The sequence below is a fragment of the Hibiscus syriacus genome, unplaced genomic scaffold, assembly GCF_006381635.1.
Source record: "Hibiscus syriacus cultivar Baekdansim isolate YM2019G1 unplaced genomic scaffold, ASM638163v2 tig00110321_pilon, whole genome shotgun sequence".
Classification (NCBI taxonomy): domain Eukaryota; kingdom Viridiplantae; phylum Streptophyta; class Magnoliopsida; order Malvales; family Malvaceae; genus Hibiscus; species Hibiscus syriacus.
The window spans coordinates 1,639,388-1,664,216 of NW_024062680.1; the positions used below are offsets into that span (position 1 = coordinate 1,639,388).

The 24,829-nt window shown below is 33.3% G+C and overlaps 1 protein-coding gene, 1 non-coding gene and 3 pseudogenes across 2 annotated transcripts; 1 reads left to right on the top strand and 4 right to left on the bottom strand.

The window, feature by feature from the left end:
• Window positions 1-4,467: 4,467 nt before the first annotated feature.
• Window positions 4,468-6,723, top strand: LOC120117853 (annotated as a pseudogene).
• A 3,590-nt stretch (window positions 6,724-10,313) lies between these two features.
• Window positions 10,314-13,508, bottom strand: LOC120117852 (annotated as a pseudogene).
• Window positions 13,509-15,219: 1,711 nt separating this feature from the next.
• LOC120117886 lies at window positions 15,220-15,349 on the bottom strand. The gene has a single exon (XR_005515698.1). It is a non-coding gene; the product is annotated as a small nucleolar RNA snoR77 (small nucleolar RNA).
• A 1,939-nt stretch (window positions 15,350-17,288) lies between these two features.
• LOC120117703 lies at window positions 17,289-18,925 on the bottom strand. The gene is made up of 3 exons (XM_039137942.1): window positions 17,963-18,925; window positions 17,549-17,819; window positions 17,289-17,465 (listed from the first exon to the last, which is right to left on the bottom strand). Exons 1-3 carry the CDS (start codon window positions 18,860-18,862, stop codon window positions 17,326-17,328), a joined length of 1,311 nt encoding a protein of 436 aa, XP_038993873.1. The 5' UTR covers window positions 18,863-18,925; the 3' UTR covers window positions 17,289-17,325.
• A 910-nt stretch (window positions 18,926-19,835) lies between these two features.
• LOC120117861 lies at window positions 19,836-23,903 on the bottom strand (annotated as a pseudogene).
• Window positions 23,904-24,829: the final 926 nt, after the last annotated feature.

The window sequence follows — 24,829 nt, forward strand, 5'->3', positions numbered from 1 at the left end:
TACTATGTGGAAAATGGAATCAGCGTGGGGAATAGGAAAACCTTTTCCAAAAGGTATTGTATTAGTTAAGTTATTAAATAGTGAATCATTATTATCTATTTTAATGGAATTTTTTAATATTGATAATCATAAAAATGATTATTATGTTTTGGAGTTTATTCAAACAGGATCTTGTATAGAAGAATAATTTTTATTTTATAGAATTTAATTTTAATTTTTTTTTATAATTTGATCCATTCATCGATAAATAACCTTGTAAATGTGTAATTGCGAGAATACTGATGATATAATTTAGGCATGGAAATAGGAAGTATTTGTTTCTTCATCAAATACTTTTATCAATCAAACTTTGAAGAAGTAATGTAATAAAAAAGAAAAAAAAAGGTTGAGCTTTTATCTCTTTCCATCACAATCGTTTTAATAGTGATTGATTCTTCATTTACTTTTTGTTCTATAATAAAGTAAAATTGCTTGATTTATTTAATTATTTTAGTTAATCTTAGTTAATCGATCTAAAAGAGTATTATTCTCTCTCGATGTTTTAGATTCAAATAGTTATGTCTGTAATGTGTGTATACATTATCAATAATATTTTATAATCATTCCAAACTATTAAAAAAATATAATTTTATACTTCTTAATTTTTTTAATATAATTTATTAAATTCGTACTTCCTGATATAAAATCTTACTTTTATCCACATCTTCTCATATACATCAATAATTTAAATGGATTAATTTAAAAAATAATTAATTTATTTTAATATTATAAAACATTTTTTCAATTTAATTTATTCCATTAATAAAAAGCAAATCTTTAATCTTACTTAAAACTTTAGATTTGATTCAAAATTTAACATGGTGTAATGTAACGAGGAAGATAAGAAATTGATATTTGTACACTCCGTCTAATAGGAAAAGCACATGCATGTATGTGGAAATTATGAGATGGAATTTGAGATTGGCCGGCAGACCATATATATTCAGGCAATGTGATGCTCAATTTTAATTAGTGTTTGATGTGTAGTCTATTAATAATTATATAAAAATAAAATAATTATTTGAACAAATTTAAAATCTATAATAAAAAAAACTGTTTGGCACATATTCTTCCACTCACAATCCTCCCCTAGTGCTTGGTACAAACCATTTTTTGTCATTGTAAGACCAGAAAATGGTCCAGAATTTTTGTTCCACGGGGTCCACCAACTTATTAAAGTATTATATAGAAAACCCTTCGACCCATTTGAGCCACTGGATGAAAGGAATTTATCATACAAAAAAACAACAGTTTTATTGTGATGCAAATGGAGAGAGAGAGAATATAAATACGGCAGAGAGGAATGGTTTCTGAAAAGGTAGCAACATTCAGCCTCCAAGTATATCATCGCCACTGCTTTTTAGAGACTTTTTCCACAAGGATAAGTTTCATAAGAAAATGATTATAAATATAAAAAGATTAAATAAAATTGTACTATCAAGAGAGTGATTTCATTTTGATTTAAAAGGAATAAATTTGACATGATAGACGGGCGAGAGATTTTATGTTAGAAATTAATTTATAAAATTTTATAAATTTAAAAATAAATTATTAAAAAAATAAAAATACCCTTAAAATATACAAAAATTCATTTCTAAAAAAACTATCCAATTAATCCCCTCTATCCATTTCTGATTTTACGTGATTTCAGTGCAGTGAACTTGGCAGTACTGTTGCATGCCTAGGTTTCAACTTTGAGCAACGAGTGTTATTGGGCGGTTAATGAAGAGTGGAATTTGGGTAGCTAGTACTTGGAGGTGATTGATAGAAACGGCCAACGCTGGAAGTGGTCACTGCATATTTGGTGATTCTTATCACTTCCTCGTGTCCAATGCCACTAACAAAAGGACCTCAAATGTTAAAATGACCCTTCCATTGAACAAGGACACGGCACGTATTTTGAAAAGATGGACCGCTAATCCAAGGACGTAGCTCCGAGATTCGTTGGCTCCTCTATCCCTTTCCATTTTTTTTATATTTTTTTACATTAAAAAATGTTAAAATATTATTCTGATTTTCAAAAATTATTTTATCCAGATTATTGATATAAAAAATTTGATATCATTCATCTTCTGATCTCAAACTCATTGAATTAAATACTCAAATTTGGTCCTCTAAATAATTCTTATTTTATCTTATGAGAGATTAATGATTTTTAATATATTATTTTGAGTTTGTTTAAAATAGAGTTATCTATGACCAGAATTAAATTTAAAATAAAATTTATTTTTTTGTTTTGTTTTAATTAAATATTTTAAACACTCTAATCATTTAACAATAAACGTTCATATTTCTGCATATGCGATATTTAAACATGAGATCTCAAGAGATAACAACAAGTCCCTTAACCAATGAGATTGCTTGGTTCGTACCAAAGGATTAAATTATTTGACATATAAATAATAAAATTCTTTTAAATAACTAAATTAAAAGAAATAAAAACTTTATTTAATTAATATTTAAACGTTAAGGCGACTATTAATAGAACCCTGAGACGGTCTAATGATTCAACCGCAAAACTAAACTACGCCTCCATGACATGCATTATATATACAAGTGATCAGGATCGATAACGGCTTTCAATGAATGAAGCAGCAAACGCAAACGCACGAGCATGATAATGGACCCTTTTCTCCTTTTTTTTTTCATGGGAAAGCAGCCGAAGTGCAGAGATCACAGGTGGGAGCAGCATCACATGTTGGCATAACTTCCCTTGTAAATGCAAAACCCCCTTTTTCATAGGATTCTAAATTATAATAAATGGTGGAGACCGAAGTGTTGAGTGCGAGTAATTGTAAGAGAGCCAGAAGACACGGAATCTATGGCTGGCTGGCTTGACACACTCCACTGGATCTGAACTAAAGATTAATACGCAGAAAGTAAACGGCCTCATATCATTGCCACTTTTTATATTTAGTGGAACCTGTCGTCCAATCAATATTCCCTCTTAATTTTATTTTTTTATCAGTAAATCATTTATATCTTACTATCAATCATTATAAAGTTGATCAATTCAAAATTTAACTGTTTTGGATTCAATGTAATCATTCCATGTCATTAATTTATTGGGTAAGATATATATATTTAAATTTTATTATAATTTGTTTATATCATATTTTTTTAATTGTATTTGATGTTCGTGGTAGACGTTAACTTTGATTAAACAAGGAGTAAATATACAAAATTATAAGGAGAGTAAACTAATCTTATAATCCGGACATTTCTCTTAAAATTACCGAATTGTATAAACCAACTACATAAGAAAGAAAAAGATTGTACAAGCAAAGAGTTTAAAATTCAACCAAACAACTCAGACAAATGATAAATACTAATACAAATTGTTGTCGGTATTAAAAAATAAACACAATCAATATTAACATAAAATTGCTTGTAACAATGTTGGATGGTTAACAAATTAACAATAACATAATTCAACAACAATTTATCTTTGATGATTAATATCAAGGATCAAAAGTCAACGATAGACGTTCAACCCAAAATTGATGCTAACGTCGAAAACAAAAAGAATATAAAAAGGAAAAAGTGACACAAGTAAAAAAGAGAAAGAAGTATTATGATTTTTTTTCATTTATTCTTCTAAAGTAATATTCATATAAATTTTAAAATTTTACGGGTCAATAAGATTTTGACTGAAATGATAAGATGAATCCACATTTGAGTTTCATCCCATGTAAAATATATATTACTTTTATTAAAATTTCTTATGGTTTAAATCTTATAATGTGCTAGTTCTGTATAATTATATTTATTTTATTTAAAAAAAATGATGAGTTCAATTTTACATAAATAATTGACTCACAAATGAAATGATAGAAGTTTTTTATTCCATCTTTCATTGACATTAATTTGGAGTTGAATTCATAAACAATCAGTACCCCTCCGTTTTAAGGAATAAATTCCATCAAGATAACTACATATTCTTAGCACAATTCAACTAACTTTATATGCGGGACTTGAGTCGTAATAAAATTTTATTACCTTCAAATACATCTTCTAAGACTCGATTCTATGTCATAGGCGTGAATGCACTTTTCGTAGAACATTTACCGGATAAAATGCTCGTTGCTTTGGTATTTGCTACCTTTTCTTTTGTGCGTGGATAATTGCTAGTTGATATCCAAAGGCAAAACAGAGAATCGCAAAATGAGCCGAGAAAGCAGCCTTCTTTATCAACGCTTACAGTAGTTGTACATTGTAAAACGACCTCGTATTGAGCGGACACTGGGCTCAACCCAAGGTTAATCCGTTCAGGCCCACTTGTTGAAATTTATATTGTTTCTTAAAATAAAACATCAGGCGGGAAAATAATAACTAATTGGCGGGAAAGTTTTGAAGTAGTAATCCCAAACCAGTCTCTTCCTAGTCTCTATCTAGTGTTGACTACCACTACTTATATATGGTTTGAATTAATTTCACTTTCATTTTCGTCTATTCCCCTTTCTGATTTTAGGTTTCCAAGCATGTTCTCTAATAGCCAGTTCGACGGATTCACGCCCTCTCAGTTCGCTAACTCAACCCCGTCTCCTGCAAGAGTAAGTTGTATGCATTTCATCTGGCAATAGGAAATAAAATAATTATAGTTGGGGAATTTTGAAATTTTGAGTATTTGTTTGTAGTTGATCGATCTAATTTCACCTTTCCCCCTATTTGGTGTTTAGTTGAGCCGTGATACGCTGGGGTTGGTACCGGCGACGGTGAAGATGATAAGTGAAGCATCTCAATCTGGTGATGAGAAATCCAATTTCATAATTGACGGTGTTGATGTTGCCAATGTACCACTTCTCAAGTCCTTTCACCGCTTATCATTTTTATTTGTTTGTTTTGAATGAAAAGAATCGTTGTGTTAAATCTTGACACTTAAAGCTACAAATCCCTACAGCTTAATTGAAGAAATTCCTTATAACCCACTTAGTTATTTGATCAATTCATTATTTTATTTTATTTTATTTTTGGATGCTTTGTCGGTTTAGGTTACGGTGGTTGGCATGGCGTTTAACAAAAACTCAAGGTCCTCAGGTATACGTTTCGGACTGGATGATGGAACGGGTCAAATTGAATGTATAAGATGGTAATACAGCAGATTCCATTTGAAATCGATTCACTTATGAATGACATCCTATTGTTATTTAATTAATTTCCGTTGTATTGGTACCGTTGGTGTCTTTTGTTTCATCATTGCATTAAAAGAAGAATATTGAAATTAGATAAGCAATTTTGATTTGCAAAGTGAAACTATTCTCTAAACGATTTTTTGTTTGAACCCGGATGACTGAAATGATTGATACAAGGGAAATGGATGCACTAGAGTAAGTTCTCTCCTTCATATAACTCAATCAAGCATTTTTTGTTTCTAGGTTAGAATGTTAATACATGCTTCTGTTGTAGTTCTACATTATTATATTTGGTTACATACTTGAATTTTTTTGGTGCAACAGAGAGAGAACTTATGTTCGTGTTAATGGACACTTGCAAAGTTATCAAGGCGTTATTATATGCTTCTGTTGTAGTTCTACGTTATTATATTTGGTTACATACTTGAATTTTTTTGTGCAACAGAGAGAGAACTTATGTTCGTGTTAATGGACACTTGCAAAGTTATCAAGGCAAGAAGCAATTAAGTGCCTTCTCTGTGAGGTATGGTTCCATAAATAAAATTTCTTATTTTGCAATAGATTTGTACAGTTGTGATCTCCTATTTATTGTTATCACACTCAATTTGTTGGTTGATGTGCTCCGTGCTTGAATATGATCTTACTAAGAATTTCAATGGCATCTGATCCATGTAACGTGACACAATTTTCATATAGAATCCTTTATGTGCTTTACAAGTTACATTTATTTCAAATCCAATGAACCAACCAGGGCTGAAACTTGGATAAGATTGTTGTTTTATGCAACTTAGTACATTTTAATGCTTCAGAGCTCGTGTTTTTTTCCTTTGCCTGCTCTGATTTCGTGTTCTGACATGAAATTGGAGGCGCCAAAGGAGCATATACTTTGAGATATCATGTGCAGCTTAGTGTACCATTTAGGGCACCGATGAGCTTATTTTCTTGTGTTAATGTTTTTTAACTTCACTTCTGCCATTTGACCGCCTAATTGATGGTCTTACCTATAACTGTAAATCAACTTACTAGTTTGTATCTGTAATATTGACAACCATTAATACACTATCTAAGCATTGGTGGCGTTCATTTCTTTGTTTTCTTGCAATTCTAGGTTGGCGACAAATTTTAATGAAGTTACTTGCCACTTTATCGTGTGCATTCATTTCCATCTGCAGAACTGCAAAGCACAGGTATTTATGTCTAAAACTGATGAAATTTGCATATAAATCTGAGTTGATCTCTTGGAGATGAGTATGGATTTTGATTGGTGTTTTCCTTGTGCTAATTGTAGTCAAAGGGTGGTGCTTTGGCCCCACAGGTGGCAGATTATCATTCAGCACTCCTGTGCGGGGTGCATCTAGTGGACACCAGCCAGCATCGACAAATGATGTATGAAACCAAAATATAAAAAGTTTACTGTTTCCTTTTAATCCTCATTCCCCCCCCCAATAAATATCTTGCTCTTTTCCAGTTCTCTATGCAATATAATGCGGAGGGGCTCAAGAATTTTGATAAAATGGTCCTGAACTATCTGCAGCAACTATCAAACATGTAAGTTTTCTGATTTGTGATACTTCCTCAAAACACTTCAATTGGTGTCAATGTTTTCTGATTCGATTGGTTGGTTACTACTATTTCCAGTGATCGAGAAATGGGGGTGCAAAAGATCAAGTATGTACATATGATGAATTTACTATTGAGTTATTTTAGTTATGCATACTGTAAGTAATCATCCATTAATTTCTTCATTTTTGCTTTCTTTTCCGTCCTGTACTAGGGATGCTATTGAGTTCCTCGAAAGGGAAGGTCTGGTTTACTCCTCCATTGATGATTATCACTACTACAAGGCTGTAGAAGGTTTGTAACTCTACTACAGGGGCAAAGGTTACCTTTTGCCAATAAGTTATGATTTTTTAGATTTTGGGACGAAAATAAAATAATAAATTGGGTTTATTATAGGGGCAAAGGTGATCCTTTCACCTAATTTTTTTTTAAAAAAATCTTAATTTTTCCTATTTTTCATAAAATGCTTCAAGACTTTTAATTTCGATACCGACCATCACCAATGTTAACGAACTTGACTCACTTACACTTTACGAGCTTTTCGACCACTCACCCATCTATTGAGATGGATGAGTGTTGAAATTTAGGGATTTGGGGTTTGAATTTAAGGATTTGTGTTTAGAGATTTTTTGGGTTTTAGGGTTTAGAGTTTGAAGTCACGATTAATGCAGTCGGTGGGTGGGTAGGTGGCGGCTAGTTGGTAGGCCGTCGGTGGGGGTAGTAGCAATAGGTCGGGTGGATATTTTAGGATTAAGGATTTTGGGACTTTTTTAGATTTTAATTTTTTTTTGAGAACTTTTAAAAAATAATAACAATTTTAAGTTTTTTTTAAAAATATTTTTTTATAAAGATGCCATGTGTCATATTTTAAGTAGTTAATGGAATTTTTTTGGCAAAAGGGTCACATTTGCCTTTGCTGGATTCAATTTATCATTTTTTTCTTTATCCATCATTTTCGTCTTTATCATATTTTCATATTAATTTAGCTCTCGAAGTTGATTAATTGTATCATTTTATATTTTACTCTTCACTTAAAACCTTAAATTGTGAGTTTTAAGTTATAGATTAAAGTTTAGGGTTTAGAAGTTATGAGGTTATGATTTAGGATTAGGGTTATCGGTTTATGGTTTTAAGTTAGGGTAGGATATAGAATGTTGCAATTAAACAATTTTGAGGGTTAAATTGATGCGAAGATACGATAGAGACAAAAATAATAAATTGAGTTTACTACAGGGGTTGAAAAGACCCTTTGACCAATTTTTTTAACGTTTGTGACAACTGAGTAAATTATTTGAATATTGTCTTATTTAAAAGTTCACTTATTTTATAATTAAGCCTTAAACTAAATATCTTCTAAAAGTTCACTTATTTATAAAAAGAAAATATTTTATGTTTTTACTTGATGTTTAAATTATTTGAATATTATTTTATTTATAAATTAGAATATATATTTTATTATCTTAATTATAAATTAAAGTATATTTTTATTACGTTGAATATTATCATATTCCACGAATAAGTGTCTAAAATATAACGCTTTTTAATTAAAGAGCCTAGTGTTTTCAATGTTATCATTTATGTATCCATCATGGTAACCTAAAGTGATGTGCTCAAAACAAATCCTTTGCAGTTCAAAAGATGATTTTGGATTCTTCGGTCATAGCAAAATTTTTGATTCGAGTACTTGGACTTGGAAGCGATTGGATATTAATTTGAAATTAAATGACCGATCTCGCCATACATGCAGCTTAGCCGGCAATAATATCGAGATGCAGAGTTATTGGAGGTATGGACGATGGAGTCCTATAGATCGATCCAAGTGTTGGAACAAAAAGTTTACTATCGATTTGGGAGAACCAAAGAAAGAAATCCGCAGTTTCGTTTTATAACGCCGATACTCTCTTGATGTTAGATGGTAACATAGTAATGCTTTATAATTTTAACACTTACAATACTTGATACCAAATTTAAGAATCTTCTTTTGTTCCGACGGATTATGAGCCGATTCAGTTGAAAAATAATCTTCTTTTGTAGCCTTTTCTTTTTATCTGCAGTCTTTTATTTTATTTAAGTTGTTTGGATTAGGACAAACACATTTTTATTTTGTAATTTCAGTGATTTAGAAAAATAAATTCGTCCTTGGTAACATTTTATTTTCCAGCTTTGATAATTTTATTTGGATCTCTTCATAAATTCTTTATTACCTTTTTATAGTGTAACATTAATTAAAAGATTGATATTTTATATATATTGTTCAGATGATTGCTTCTATAACTAAAATCTATAGTTATTAGACTGAGGCTTAATTATAAAATAAGTGTCTAAATTATATAATTTTTCATGAATAGTTGTCTATAGTATCTTTTGAATGATTCCAGTGATTAACGTTATAAATGTTATCACTTTAGGTGCTCAGCTCGTAATTGTCATTAGTTTTTTTTTGTTAAGATACATGTCACGTATTGGTAATTTTGAATTTTTTAATTAAAAATATTATTATATTTATTAAAAAAACCCTTAATTTCTCTTAAATTTAAAAAAAAAACTCAAATTCATAAAAAACCTAAATCCTAATCCCCGTCGCCTTTTCCGATCTCGACCACCGCTGTCGACTTAGTCTCTACCATCCTTTTAGTCATATGCCGTCGTATTTGTCATCGATTAACCGTCGGAATCGTGTGGGATCGTGATTTTCATTCTAAGGTTCGCGAGGTACAAAACGTCGGTTAACTGTCGATCGATTGTCCCTCGATCACGATTTCATAGGGATATTAATCGTCGGGATATGTGAGGTTGGGTGGAACTTTGTCAACGGTAAAGAGCGACAGGCGGCGTGGGTTTAGAAGTTAAAATGAAGATTTTCAAAGTTTTGTACTGTTTCAAATTGTGTGTTTTAGAACGGTTTCGTTTTACAACGTTGATACTCTCCTGATGTTGGATGGATACAGAGCAATGTTTTATAATTTTAAGAAGTGAGAAACTACTCGATTGATAATACTTGATAGGGGATTTAAACATTTTATCTTTTGTTCAGATGGATTCAGCTGAGAAAGAAGCTTCTCTTGTAATATTTTTAGTTTAGTTTAGTTTTATGTTATTTAACTTGTTTGGATTAGGACAAACAAGTATTTATTTTTGTGATTTAGGAGTTTGTTTGGATTAATATTTTATAATTAGTAAAAAAAATCTTTCTTAGTAATATTTTATTTCAATTTCTGTTTGCCTCTTTTAATAGTGCAACATTAATTAAAAGATTGATAATTAATTTACATGTTTAAATATGATCACATATCCTAAATTTTAAACCTTAAAATACATTTTTTTTTCTTTTATTTGTAAACTCTAGCCTTGATCTTTAATATCACATATCAGCTATTCAATTTGCTTGTATTGTTTTTAATTAATTATGACTCTAGTGAAGAATGTATGGTTTACCGAAATTAAATTTAGTGTAATGCATGTAGTAATTGGTTTGTAAAAAACTTTAAAAAAAAAAAAACAAAACCCTTTTTGAATTAAAATTTGTAATCCTGGTGAATGACGATAACAATTCGATTGAGTCTGCTCATGAAATAAAAATAATAAAAATATTTGATTAAAAGCAGAGCAGCAGAGAGTAGGGAAAATGCCTACACAGAGTGTGTTGTGTAATTAGAGAAATGGAGCATCAACTTGTCCAAAGTTTCTGGATAAAATTTTCTTGCGAATAAATAACAAGGTCGCTTTATGCCATTCCACATGCAAGGTCCAGTCAGCACTCTCTGCACCCACACATAAACCACGACCATTATCCCCAAGTTTAACCATTAATTTTGATATTATTTATCGATTTAAAAGATGAACAAAATAATAAAAAAAAAAAATTAACCTTTGAATCACTTGTGAAGTGTACGACGTCGTCGATGGACTGCAGGAAACACAGAACTATGAGTTCCTTTCTTAAAATCTAAACCAACCGAGACTTGAAGCATAAACATGTCCGCGAATCATATATGTAATGTAACGACGTACCGTGAGGTTCTTGAGGAACTCCAACGTGATATCTTCAGGCTTAAATGATTTAGGATGCCATCTCCGTTCAGACCAGTCCACGTACGTTACCGACCGATTTGCTATTCCATCAGGATCAATCATCTGTATGCAAGCATGGAGAAATAAATTCTACATAAGAATCAAAGCGTGTAGTATAGATACAAGCAGAATAAACAAGTCTGATGTACCGACGTTGAAAAAAGTCTGTAAGTAATGCTCGTCTGCGTAGCAATTGCGGCCTTCCATATTAGGCTGTCACAACACACATAACTTGAGTAAATTTTGCGAAACACCGTATATGTACCCGTGGTTAGCATTACTCAGAATACATACAATACTGGTTATGACAAAAAAGGTAACTCCATGAAGCAGATTACCTTGCAGTAATACCTAAACTTTGTGTAATATAGGCTGTCCGCCATGATTATTATAGCATGTCGTCGCTTCAACGAGAACCACTGAAATTAAATACGAACGGGAACCAATTTATTAGCACCTTGGATTGTCACATTTGTAATCACAAACGCTGGTTGTTTCATTTATGCAAAAAGCAAACCCCAAAATGTAGTTGACCACAATTGTCTATTGTTTAGAATCTGGATGCCCAATGGAAGATCCGAGATTTCTGTTTATCGAATACCAATCTCCAAGCTAACTACATATTTCAATCGACAGCATTGTTCTAACTAATGTATGACGACTAGAATGACTCCCCATGGCTAGACATAGATGCATACAAGAACTTCCCCACATATCAATACCATTTTTCTGGAATTGGTACATATGCCCAAAGCCACATTGTTAGTGTAAAAGGATTTACCTGTGAACCTTTTCGAAAATCTTTCTTTTCAACTTCGGGCATCATATGCTCTGAATACCTCCCGGATCCATGAGGACCGAGATCCTCAAAACTTATGAGAGGAAGAGATCAAATGTGGGATAAGTAGTTTCTATAAACTCAATATTTACAACAACAAACACAGAGTCTTTCACGGTACGTTACATGTGACGGGATAAAAACAAAGAGTTCAATGTTGGTTACCAGTCAATAAAGCTGACGTTAGTGAGCGTCAAGTAATTGTAGACGTAATCAAAGTTCTGTAATGGTATGCAACTGTAAAAGAAGGTTTAAAGAAAGGCAGAACTTCAGATAACTACTTATCACAAGAATATTAAGAAACGAAATCCTTAACCTCAATCACCTTTCTGACAGCAACACAAACTGCTGGTTATCAGGGTCTGAAAGTGCGTGTGCCGACAGTCTCCTCTCTGCATCAACCATGGAAATTTTCCCCCATACCACCTGCATTTTTAAAAGCTGCTTTTCAGGCGGCATTATATAGTTATATTCATGCATAAATTACATGTGCACACCCTCTAAGAGTAGATTTCCATCTCAAATCTCTCGGCATTTTGGATGCAAACTTTTCATAGCTTAATGTCGTAATCCTAAACATAATGAAATACACGAAATTATTAATTCCACCTACTGGTTCACTGCGAATGTCTCGACCCTTAAAATACTGACTCGTGTGTACTGGCTTTTCTCTCGAAGCATGAACATAAACAGAGAATCTACCCTCATGGCCCTGAAGGGAAAGATTAAATGAATGTAAATAGGAGGTTGCATAACCATAACCATAACCAAGGCAAAGTGAAGACAAAAAAATCGATGAATGACGAGCTAGCAACAAAGTCTTACCTCAAAGAACTTGGCCCACAATGCCTCTAAAGGGAGTGTCCCTGGAGTAAGAAACAGGAAAGCAATTTTGGATTGCTGGACTCGACAGGAGGTGTCCTTAGGATTTCATTAATTACAACCTGAGAGATTGTCTCGCCATCAGTTAATTCCCTTGCAGGAACTTTCGGAGCCGGCGGCTGCTTCCGAAAAGGCAAAGTACAGTCCGTAGAAGAGAAGATAAAGCAGGCGGCAGAAGTCATCGGAGGGTAACATAGGCAACAATCAAGAACAAGATCACGAAATTCACCAATATAATAATCCACACAGGCCTCTTTCTTGAACTAGACATGATGGGAATATCTTTAACATTTAGCTGCCAATGCCACGCATGAGTTGTCTTCATCTACATTGAAGGCAACATTATCAGTATCTCAAAGCATCACCGACTTGCCTTAACTTTCCCATCTTATTGCTCCCCCAACCGTTGACCGTTGACTTCGAAGAGAAACACCTTCACTGCATGCAATTAAGTTTTTTTTTTTTTTTAAATCAGACTCTAAGGTGAAAAAAGGGCAAGTGGTGGACAAAGACATCATCAAATAAAAGGATACAAGACAACAAGCAAGTATGCTTCTCAATCACCCTTAAAAAAACCATGTTTTAATGGTAAGGTAGGGACCCCTACTGTTATCATGACTAAGACACACATAGACACAAAAATCGTGTTAACAGATCAGAGATTTGATAGTGAACTTCAACAATCTAATAAGCTGATCGTAATGGGAAAGAGAATAAATTGAGGGTTTGCAAATGTGATTGAAATGCAATGGGATTGAAGAATAAATGCAGAAAAGGAATGAACAAATGGGGTAACAAAGATAAACTAGTATTATGAACTCAAGGGAATAAATAAAACTGATGAAAAAGAATGAACCCACAGCAATGAAGTGATGGAAAGGAAAGTACCTTGAATCTGGGAATGGGTTGGTTGAAAATGCAGGGTAATGAGAAGAGATGCAAAGAGAGTGACAGATCCAGATCCAGTAGTAGCAATGGCAATCTAAAAAAGTCTCAAGGAAGTAGAGAGAACACCTAAAATAAACTTCTTTTTATTTGAAAAAAAAAACAATGACTTTCTTTTCTGTCGTGCGTTCCCACTCTGTCTATTCAAAGTTTCCAACTTGGAGAAAATGAATCATTTCAACCTGATCATTACCTACAGTTATATACTTAATTGGCCATTGGATTTTATTATTTCTCTATCTCTTACTAATTTGCTACATTTTAAATTTTAATAGTAAATTTTTAAAATTTTAATTTATTATTATATTAATTGTATTATGAATAAAAAATTATAAATATATATCATAAAATTTATATCTGAAATAATTTAAAAATATATTTATTGATTGGATTAAGTTTCACTCATTAACCTTTAATAGTGTACGTTGGTCAATATTTATAGTGATCTTTACTGTGTGTTAGTCGCATGGCCATCATAATTAATTGTAAGTTGATAGATTAGAAAAAAATATGATATCCATACTTTAAAATTTTATTACGTGCATCATTTGTACTTATCAGAAATTTTGTCTACGTCTTGTAGTTTACCAGAAATATGTGTCTAAAGAATGTAGTTTAGTAAGGCGAGTGAAGTAGTCCTCAAGATCATCTTGAAAACTTTAACAATATTAATTTTAATAATAGAAGAAATAAAAGGTAAAATAAAAGTATAGTCATACAATTCTATCCAAAACAAATTTTGTCCGTTAATTTCTGAGTTAAATGGATTTAAATATTAGTAGATATAAAATATAAGAATAGTGACTCAAAAATTTAATATATTTTTTAAAATAATGAATTTATAAAAAAAATTATTTTATTTCTTTTTCATTTAACATATTAAACCAAATTTAATAATCCTTATAAAATAATGGGTATGTACTTGATAAATGGACATAAAGTGGAGTCTAAAATATATATATGTGAAAATGTACATTTGGTGCGTATGGAAGAATCTTGGCCATCGGGCATGCCAGAGGAAAAAGGGTGTTGAAAAACAAACTATAGTTGAGCATAACGCATCAGATATCTTCGTAGAGTTTTAGAAACGCAAGCCATGACCATTGTACATGCCTTGTCCAGTTCTTCAAGGGTCAGTGATGGTCCAGTTCTCCCAAGCTCTGCAATTGGCAAACCGGAAGAGGGCACATTGAAAATCAATATTGACGGGGCCTTTATCCCCAACACCGGAGGTGCTGTAATAAGAGTGGTTTCACGGAGGGACTTCATATGGCAACCGAAAATGGACGAGATAAGATGATCATTGAAGGGGATGTTCTTTCCGTCATTAACCAATTGATAAACCCACAACAAGACATCTCGATAATTAAATTAATGCTCGACAAGGCACGCGCATTACTCGATAGCTCCCCAGCTCTCAAAGCTTTTTTCATTAATAGGGCGGCAAATTAAGCTTTTTTCATTTATATAAAGGTTTTCTAATATTTTCATATTTCTATTTAGTTTTTAAATATAATAATTATATTTTCATATCTAAGAATTAAAATAATCATTATCATAATATTTATGTTGATTAATATTGTATAAAATATTATTTAAATTTTAATTAAATTATTTAAAAATATATAAAATGTCACTAAAAACAAGTTAAATAAATTCAATTTTAAAATTTCATTATCAAATGTCACCATCTCAATCATCCTCCTTCCTAAAGCCCTTGCAGAAAGAACATTGAAAACAAAAGGGGTGGAAAATGTGCTTAGGCTTACTAGTCCAGCTTCATCAATAAATCTCAGCAAAACTGAAGAGCAAAAGCAATATTTACTATCCGAGCAGTTTAACACCTTCATTGCCATGATGATCTAAGGCAAGGAGGCTGCCTGAATTACTGCTCGAAATTTTTTTATGTATGAAACGGATGTATCAACCTCGACCATTAAAATCTACTAGATAGATATACATCATAGCAAAATTTTGAGATCGAAGTTGAATAACTTAGTATTGCTAACTGCATTCATCTCCATGGCAGAGATTTGATTTAGCCAAGGAGCCAAACTCCAGTCGCGTTCTCAAATCATAAATAAAAATATACGCCCGGATTCTGCCAATGAATAAAAAACCCTAAAATTAATCCCCAAAATAGAAAAAGAATGAAATGAAAATACCGTTGGGGTTTCCTTCGTCCATGTTGGTGAAGGAGTGAAACTTCAGCGGCTAAAAAAAATTGGGGAGCTATTAATTGAAAACCCTAGGGCGGCTGGAATTGGTGTGAATCATGTGATACAGGAATGATATATATAACCTTCTAGCAAAGGCAAAACCCTAATTGCAAAACCTTAAAGCGGCTGAAATTGATGTGATACGGGATGATATTTATAGCCTTATAGCAAAGACAAAACCCTTTCTTACTTAAGTCCATATAGTTCATAGTCCACTAAAGTTCATTGGATCGGACTTTTATGATATTCAATTATTAAGTCTGATGCAATTTCAATATTTCGATTATTATTATTATTATTATTATTATTATTTTATTTTTATTATTATTATTTAAAGTAGATGAAGAAGTATGATTTGAGATTATATTCAAGATTTAAATTTAATATGTATTTATTTTTAATAACAATTCTTTATTATTGAATTACATATTTAGTTAATTAATATTTTTATTTTTAAATATGTCAAAAAATATTAAAAGAATTAACTTGAAAAACACAATTATAAATAAAATTATTTATATCAGGAACAAATAATTCTCCTTTAGTATTTGTTTTTCTTTCTTCTTTACCAGGAGAATATAGAAGTTAAATATATTTTTTATTAATAAATTTCACTATTTTACCCTAAAATTTCCATCATACATAAGTATAATTAGCACTCGATTGATCTAGTTTAATTTAAGATCTTAGGAAGTAACAAGACTATATAAATGTCAACTCCGCATAAACATACATGTCTGTAGATGTATTTATTATAAGATTAAGAGATATACACAAGAATTTATGTCAGTTACGAACTTTTAAAATTTTAGAAATAAAATAAATTTATAAATTTCTACTAAAATGTAGGTAGCACAAAACCAGAAAACATAAAGCTAAAAGATGAAGAGAGAACAACATGTCTCCAATGGCAAAAGGCTGCTCAGTTAGTGTTCCACGAAGAGGAATCCCATATATTTTACCACTTTCATACTTATCCCACCCTCCAACAACAAGGCCAGTCTAGAACATTTTCTGACCATAAGATCACTTGCTCCTGGAAATATAAATCATACAGACAAATGGACCAAAACTAAAGCATAAATTCAACAAGACATGCTGGTTGAAATGCATTCCAGAATGAATAACCAGAAACATTTGCTCTAAGTAGAAGGTGACAACGGGAAACATTCCTGTTTATGTGAAATCATAATATTAAACAACTAAAAGAAAGAGAAACGGAATACCGGTGCCGGTACGAGAGTCGGGGGCCGAGGCCGCCACCGTCATTGTAGGCCACGCAAGATGAAATCTTAGTATTTATACTTTTGTTTTTAGCTGAACCAATTGAACTCCGCACTAATGACTTTTCTAGCGTTAATTTTAATTATTTACTCCAATTTAGAAAGCAATAAAGCTGATAATTTCTAAAATTCGTTAATGATTTATAGAATTATACACAATTAATGTATCAAATATTAATTTATATATCTAACAAATGAAGAAAGAGTTTTTCTTCAAGGCACGTCCTAGATAGATACATTCATCAGTGATCATGAAGGCTGATTAATCCACTATTACGGGTAATGTAATTTAAGCTTAGTCTTTTGATTACATTGGTGATATATCATTTGTAGCTCTAGGTTGATCGATCAGGTAATCAGTCTGACAAAACAACAACCTTACTGAGAATCCACATCACCAAGGAGAACTCGAAAGCGAAGAGAGTGTGAAGCAATCCTCGATCCAGAGCATATCCAAACAGCGTGATCCCCTTGTTGTTATACGCCAAATACGACACTGCATGCATGCAGATCATCCAAATCAAAACCAACAATGGAATATATATACATATATGATTGGAACTGGCATATGTCACTGACCTAAAGCTTGCCTGGTTTGAAGGTTGGATGGATGTTGTTCGGGAAAGCTGATGAACATATCCGACGAGTCGTCGGAGTCGTTTTCATTGCAGTTAGATTTAGGCGGGAAGTCGTCGCCGATTTGTTTCCCTTGTTCGACTCCTGTCATTGCGCATGTCATGCTCATATTCCATCTGCTAGCAACCGCTGCCATTCCTTGGGCTCTATGTGTGATTCTCGCCGCTCCCAACAAGCACAAGAAGAAACCGCTTAGCTGAACCGTTGAACATACCTACACCACCAGTTTAAAGATATAGGGACTAAAATGTACTTTGTAGTTTAATACAGGGACATGCATGACATTTTTACCAGAGTAAATGGACTTGAATAATATTTTTTACCAAAGTTGCAGGTAGTGCAAGTTAACATACTTACCAGAAGATCACCAGAATTGAAGAAATTCTTATCCGATTTCGAAGCCAAAACCATAAACAAAGCTGCGAACTGGCTGGCTGTGATGACAACTAAAGACGCAATAATGAAGAAGCGATACCTATGACTGATGATGGATAACTGTTTTCTTATCCTTACATGCTCCTGAAATATTTCACCACCATCAGACCCACAACCCTCAAACATCTTATGGAGCCCTTCGAATCTCAGTATCTGTAGCTCGCAAGTCAAGCGGAACAGCACGGACACAAGGAGAAACAAGCCCGTCCTATAAACCCAAGACCCCAATACCAACACGAACGCAATTGAGTTCAACGGGAAGCCCGCGCTGACATAAGGCAACGATATCTTCACGGTGGAGAAGAAAATGATCTTATGAACGATTTCAACGAAGGAAGATGGTAGAAGTATGAACGCGAGGTAACGAAATGCCTTGTCCAGCTTCCGCGTGTACCCGCGTCTCACGAACGTCGTATCTTCTTGCAGGACGTCGAGAAACAAGAGCTGCCTCAACCCGTATTTTCTGAAGAAGCAGGTTAAGGTGGAAAAGCCCAAGAATGCCAAGGCCGACTCGGGGAATTGAACCAGAAGGTGGAAGGCAGTGGCTTCCATAGGAAACGCAAAGGACGGGACCTGGAACCAGACCGGGAGGGAGCTTACGATAGGGACGAAAACGGCGAGGATGGCAAACGTTAGATAGGATACGAATTTGCCTATCCATGTGGAGTGATCTAGTGCCCACCAGCGGAGGCTTATTCTGAAGCTGCGCAACTCATCGCTGAGCAAGGACGTTGATCTTGCATATGATGGTTGGAGTAGCAACGGTTGTTTTAAATTGTCAGTATAGTCGCCATGGCCGACATCGGACTTGTAGCTGTTCATGATGCCCCCACGGTTGGACTTGGAAGAAGGATGTTCAATATCGTTGAATTAATTTACTAGCGATTTTTCTTCTTCCTTTTGTTCATTTATTTTCACTCGGGAATTAGTTATATTATAGATGTTAACAGGGACGGTGGGGTGAGGCTAAACCACAAGTTCAAGGAGCCTGTGGTGAAAGGAAGCCCTTTTTGGTTATGAAGAAAGCAACTTGTTTAAAATTTGCATTAACCTTTTAAATGGCCAATGACAAGGCTGATAATACACGTGAAAGAAATAAATAGGTTCATGGGGTGAAGCCTCTAGGAGAAATGAAGTTATAAGCTTCGATACCACACCAGCTGGACCGATTCCTTCCCACAATCTCATTTTATATTCTACTTATGCATCCACCTGTCATCTAAACCTGTCTAGAGTTCATTGGTTTTTTCTTGGTTGACGGTATAATGATAAATGGATAAATTACAATTATGGTCACCAAGATGCTCGCACCTTGATGGTTGAAATAAAAAAAAAACATTAAAAGCATTATCATACAGAAAATGATTTAATTTGATCATCATAAGTTAAATTATTAACGAAAACTGACATAACATGTTTATATGTCATTTTATAACCAATTAATATCTTCTTATAAGACGATGATACATGCCACCACTTTAGTAATGAAAAATTAAATTAATACGTGTCAACATCGTATTAATGGAAAATTAAAACAAAATGAATGAGACCCAAGGTGGACTGAACCGGGGACTTTCGAGGGGTGTGTGCAGCACCCAACTAATCATATCAACATGTGTATTAATCATAAGTTCCTAGTAAGACATCTCAATGTTTTTGTCAAACAAAACAAGAACCAAAACCACTGCAAAAACCCGGAGATCAAAAGTTGCTATACATTAACTACGGGCAACAAACGAGATCAAAGGAGATAGAACACCTTAATAAATTTGATTGCCCCATGTGGTTATGCATGTTATCCAATCGGATTCCCTGACAGTAATTTTTCGGCCACTTCCTTAATTTCGGAACTAGGCCTCTCAAGGCCGTAATTTGTGAGTGCACCCTCATCCATGTTATCACTGGAATTTCCTACTGCATCGTCAGCTCCTTTTGGGTTCAAGAGGTTAATGGGAAGGGAGCTAGATCTGCAAATTTGCTTCACAGGTTGTTTTGGCTTATTCAGGGCACGACAGTGCGGGCAGTAATACGTTATATACGGAAAATCCTCCTGCTTGGCAAGTCCTGAACAAACACCCCAAAAGAAATAAAGTTAGTAGTTCAATATTGCTCTGGAAGAGCACTAGAACTCTGCAGTTTACATGCGTGCAATTATGTTGAATCAGTAATTTATAATATAACAGAAAACTGAAACACCACTAACCGTTGTGCATGCGGCAATTGCCACATATAAGTGCATATGATTGTGTTGGATCTTCCCCCACAAGCAAGGCCGCTAAACGAGCAAGCCATCCCCCATCCTGTGGAGGTCCTTGTGGAGGCTGATGATTAATGACTACTTGACCTTGCACAGATGCCCAAGGAGCCTCATTCCCTGCAGGAGAATGAGGTGTTGATTCATCATCAGAATGAACCAAAGGTGTGCATGCCGTACTGTGGGTTCTAATTTGCTTTCTTTTTCGAAGTCCACTTGATGGCACTACCTCAACATCGTTGCTCTTTCCACCCAGGACATTAGGCTTAGATTCGTCTTCAACATAGAATTTCAGACCTGAATCTGCACCCAACTTAGATGCAAGGACAGTTGCAGCAGCAGCCTTTGCTGCTGGATCAGGATCATATCTCTGCAACAAAGTGATTTAAATAAGTTTGCTTTGCAAATAATATCATGCATTCAAAGATATACTCATCATGTAGCTCATGAGCAAACAAGTTTTCCATTTTCTTCATTTCAGATTGAGAAAATAGAAAGAAGAAATCTTTATATATTGCTTGACATTATATTTGATCACGTAAGATTTTTTAAAAAACAAGCGTTTTCCTATTATTTACTTAAGTGTCAACCTTTTCAAGATGATCATTCAAAGCATCTACAGCTTCCTGCAATGTTCTGTGCATTGCATATAAGCAATAAATTGTCTCATTCTGCAAGCAAAGCCGGTAATGATTTCTTTCCCTGATTACTCAAAATAATACAAGGCTCCAAATAATACCTTTAAGGCTTTAACCTAGTTAAATAGCACTTCTTCTAACAATCCAAAAGGTGGGCTACACTAGGAAATAGTTTTTGCATCAATATGTACCAAGGGAGGTTTTACCTCATGCTTTCTGTTGCACAATAAATTATAATAGCAGAAGAAAATTCAGCCTCGGGACTTAAAGGTCATTCCATTAAACCAATTACTAGTTTTCTAAACAACCTGAATAAGCTGTTGTGTAATGTAATAATTTGTCTTCTCCTTAAGTTCATCAATTTTTGCTTGCCTTTCAGCACGAAGCCTTTCTAGAGTTTTCCTGTCCCTCTCATCACCTATAAGATAAATTCACAAATTAACAAGATTGACCATATTTTAGGAAACCAAAAACGGTTGGTACTTATTATATCAATATCATAATATATTCACGAAACAGTACCATCCGCGGCTTAACTTCCAGGGTACAGAATTTTTTTAGAAAAATGCAACCCATTGTAAAAAAGTATGCAAAAGATACAAAGTATGTTGAATAGTAATAATGATGAGTATGGAAAGGCCATTATGCTGTTTGCACTTCAATAAGAGAGAGCTTTGCCTAACCTGAAAAGCTCAGCAACAGAATTAAGAACTGTCCAATCACCTAAAGAGAGCATGTGAGAGACCTTGACCATCAAAATATGGATAAAATAATGAAGGGTTTCATTCTGAAACGACGACTTACACTGGTGAAACAATAAATCAAGGCTAGAAATTCAACACACAAATCACACTGAAATGCTACTAAATATTATGCTACTTAATTATAATGTTATTTGATTCTGATAAATCAAACTAAAAATGACGTTAATGTTTAATACAATAGACTGTTCCTTCGGGTCTTTCCTCTGTTTAATAATTATAATAACTAACAAACAAAAGGTTAAAAAACAGGGATAAATTGGTCTGGAAAATCTTTGAAGAGTAAAAGAACAGAGTGAAAAAAGTATAAGAGTTGGATAAGAAAGTAACAAACATATAAAAGGGATAGGAAACACTCATCCAATTATTTGCTCTATACAAGTTAACATTATATATCAATCAGAAAACATATTGACTTCATGGTTTCAAATTGCCAATCGAATCAATCCTGTACTTTTAATTTCCTCAAATCATATCTATAATTGAACCAACATGTCTAGTTAGGAACACAATTCGTACTAACAACTTTAGGCTTTTTAAGTTCTATCAGATATAATTCACTAATCACTTTTGAAAGAAGTTGAAACCCCAGAGGCAAGCCTCATGCATCAATTAACATAAAAAAGAATTAAAGCCGTTACCATCAGCTAGTATAAAGCATGAGAACAGAAAAATATATTGCTGTCACATTAGGGAATTCATAAGGATATTTGATGCAACTATCTGGAAGGTTAGAACTTCTCTGGTCTAAGTAATATACCCGTGCATTATATCCTACACAGTATTATTGTTGATGCTATAATCTAACTAACCAACAAAACCTTAATTTGCAATATTGTATCAGCCATGCAGCCCATGTTATGCAACAAATCAGTGGCAAGTTTCTATACCCTTTTATATCTCTTGGGTGTGGGGGAGGGGGGATCCTTGTTTTTCTAGTTGGAGCATAAAGTTACTGCATGCTCACAAGGTTGTAAATGCCCCATAGCTACTACCATTAACAACATAAACAATGAAAATAGATAAAAACTAATCCAGACATTTAACTACAACATGAAATTCTATAATATATTGAGTTGAGCTACTTACGCATCTTTGTGATGCTTGCAAATGTAGAGTAAGCGATGGAAGAAACAGCAGGCAAAAGGAAAATTGGTAAAACCCTTAATGCCCTAGTCTTCCAGTTTAAATCCATGGATCTTGTTGTCATGATGGCATAAGCAACTGCGATAACCTGTAAATTGACAGGAAAATCCTCATTTAGGACATCCAGAAGGGAGTTCTTCGAAAAGGTAGACAGATATTAGTAGTTTTCACAATATTCCTCTCTTTTACCCCCTTAAAAGAGGGGGAGCATTTGAGCAGCACTTCAATAGAGAACCAAAACCTGCATCTTCTTCTTTCCCGGAAAGAAGTTGATAGAACAACTATTGGATTCAAATGTAAAAAGAATATGCATAAATCATATATGGATGGGAAAAAACCCAAAGTTAACGGGCTAGCTAATAATATAAAATACTGAATGCATTGTGTGAAGAAAATCACCAATGATATCTTTCATGAGCACTTCTAATAAAGAACCAAAACCTGCATCAACTTCTTTCCCGGAAAGAAGTTGATAGAACAGCGATTGGATTCAAATGTAAAAGCATATAAATAAACCATGGATGGGAAAAAAAAACAAAATTAACGAGCTAGCTAATATAAAATGCTGGATGCAGAGTGTGAAGAAAATCACCAATGATATCTTTCACGAGCTTTTCCAAATACAATATATATGATATGCACGTGCCAAATTAAATATAACAAAAGTTGCATATGATTACCGAGACAATTACTAATTAGAAGCAGTGTGTGAAAAACGTGGAGCAATGAGCTGCAGACAATAGAGAGAAGGTGATGAGATGATGAGTACCTCCAAAACGACGGAAAATACAATGAGATGCCTTACTATTCCCCTCCAAACCTGGGATCTTCTTTTCATTCGCGCGATAACGGCAGTCTCTTCCTTGGTAATATGTTTAAGCCTCTTCTCCAAATTGTCCCCTCCGTTTCTGAAGATTGCGCTCCAAACGCGGGAGAGGACTCCCTTGGGCTTCTTCCTGACTGCCGGCGCCGGGGGCTGGATTCTTTGCTTTTTTCACCGTCGGAAATGCCTTTGTCCTCCGTCATCGCTCGCTATTGCATTTTCAAAAACAAATCCAATTAAATTTATTGTCGTAACCAAATCGATCATTTCATACAAAGATAATTGACGTTAAACCATAATAAGAATAATAAGAATTTGGAGGATCGTCTGTTTTTTAATTCAATAAGTATGAACAATAAAATAAGGAAGAAATACCTGTAATTCTCCTCTCCTTTTTCTCGTGTTGATTTTTTAATATAATTTAGATAAAAGATGCATATCTGATTGTCTTCTTCTCCTAGCCTCTCCTTATTCTTATTCGTCTCTCTCAATTGATTTTAAATCTATAAATTATTCTCTTCTTTTTACAAAGTGATATAATTACAATCTAATTGTTTTACTTGACAATTGTTTATGTATAAGGAAAATAGTTTTTCTTCTTAAAATGACTAAAAAATCCAATAAAAATCTCAATAATTACTAAACAACAAAATCTAATCATTATTAACAAACATATTATAGAAGTATTCTTATCTTCTCATTTTTATATAGTTAAATAATTATTTAAAACTAGGTTATTAAAGAAAAAGAAAAGAGAAAATGTTAAAAAAATACAACATTTATTCTTTATATAGTTAAAACTAATAAATATTTTATAATTTATGATATTTATTACATTATCCGAAATAATAACATTGAGAACAATTGTTAAAATGTAATTTGAATATCTGCAAGTAAAATTTAAAGAAAAGTGTGTAGATGAAAATATTATATAAAATTGTGTGTCGACGAATATGATGAATCCATATATGAGCATTAGCATTTGCATTTAAGGATTGCCGTGTTTTTACAATGTGGAAACTAACCACCGATAGATTAATATGTTAATGAATCAATTAGCGTATAAGATTAACAGTGTCGCTCACGATGATGATATGTGGAGCAACCAATTTAGTTGTCATTTGGATATCGACCATAATAGTAGACGCCCCAATAACACTCGCATCG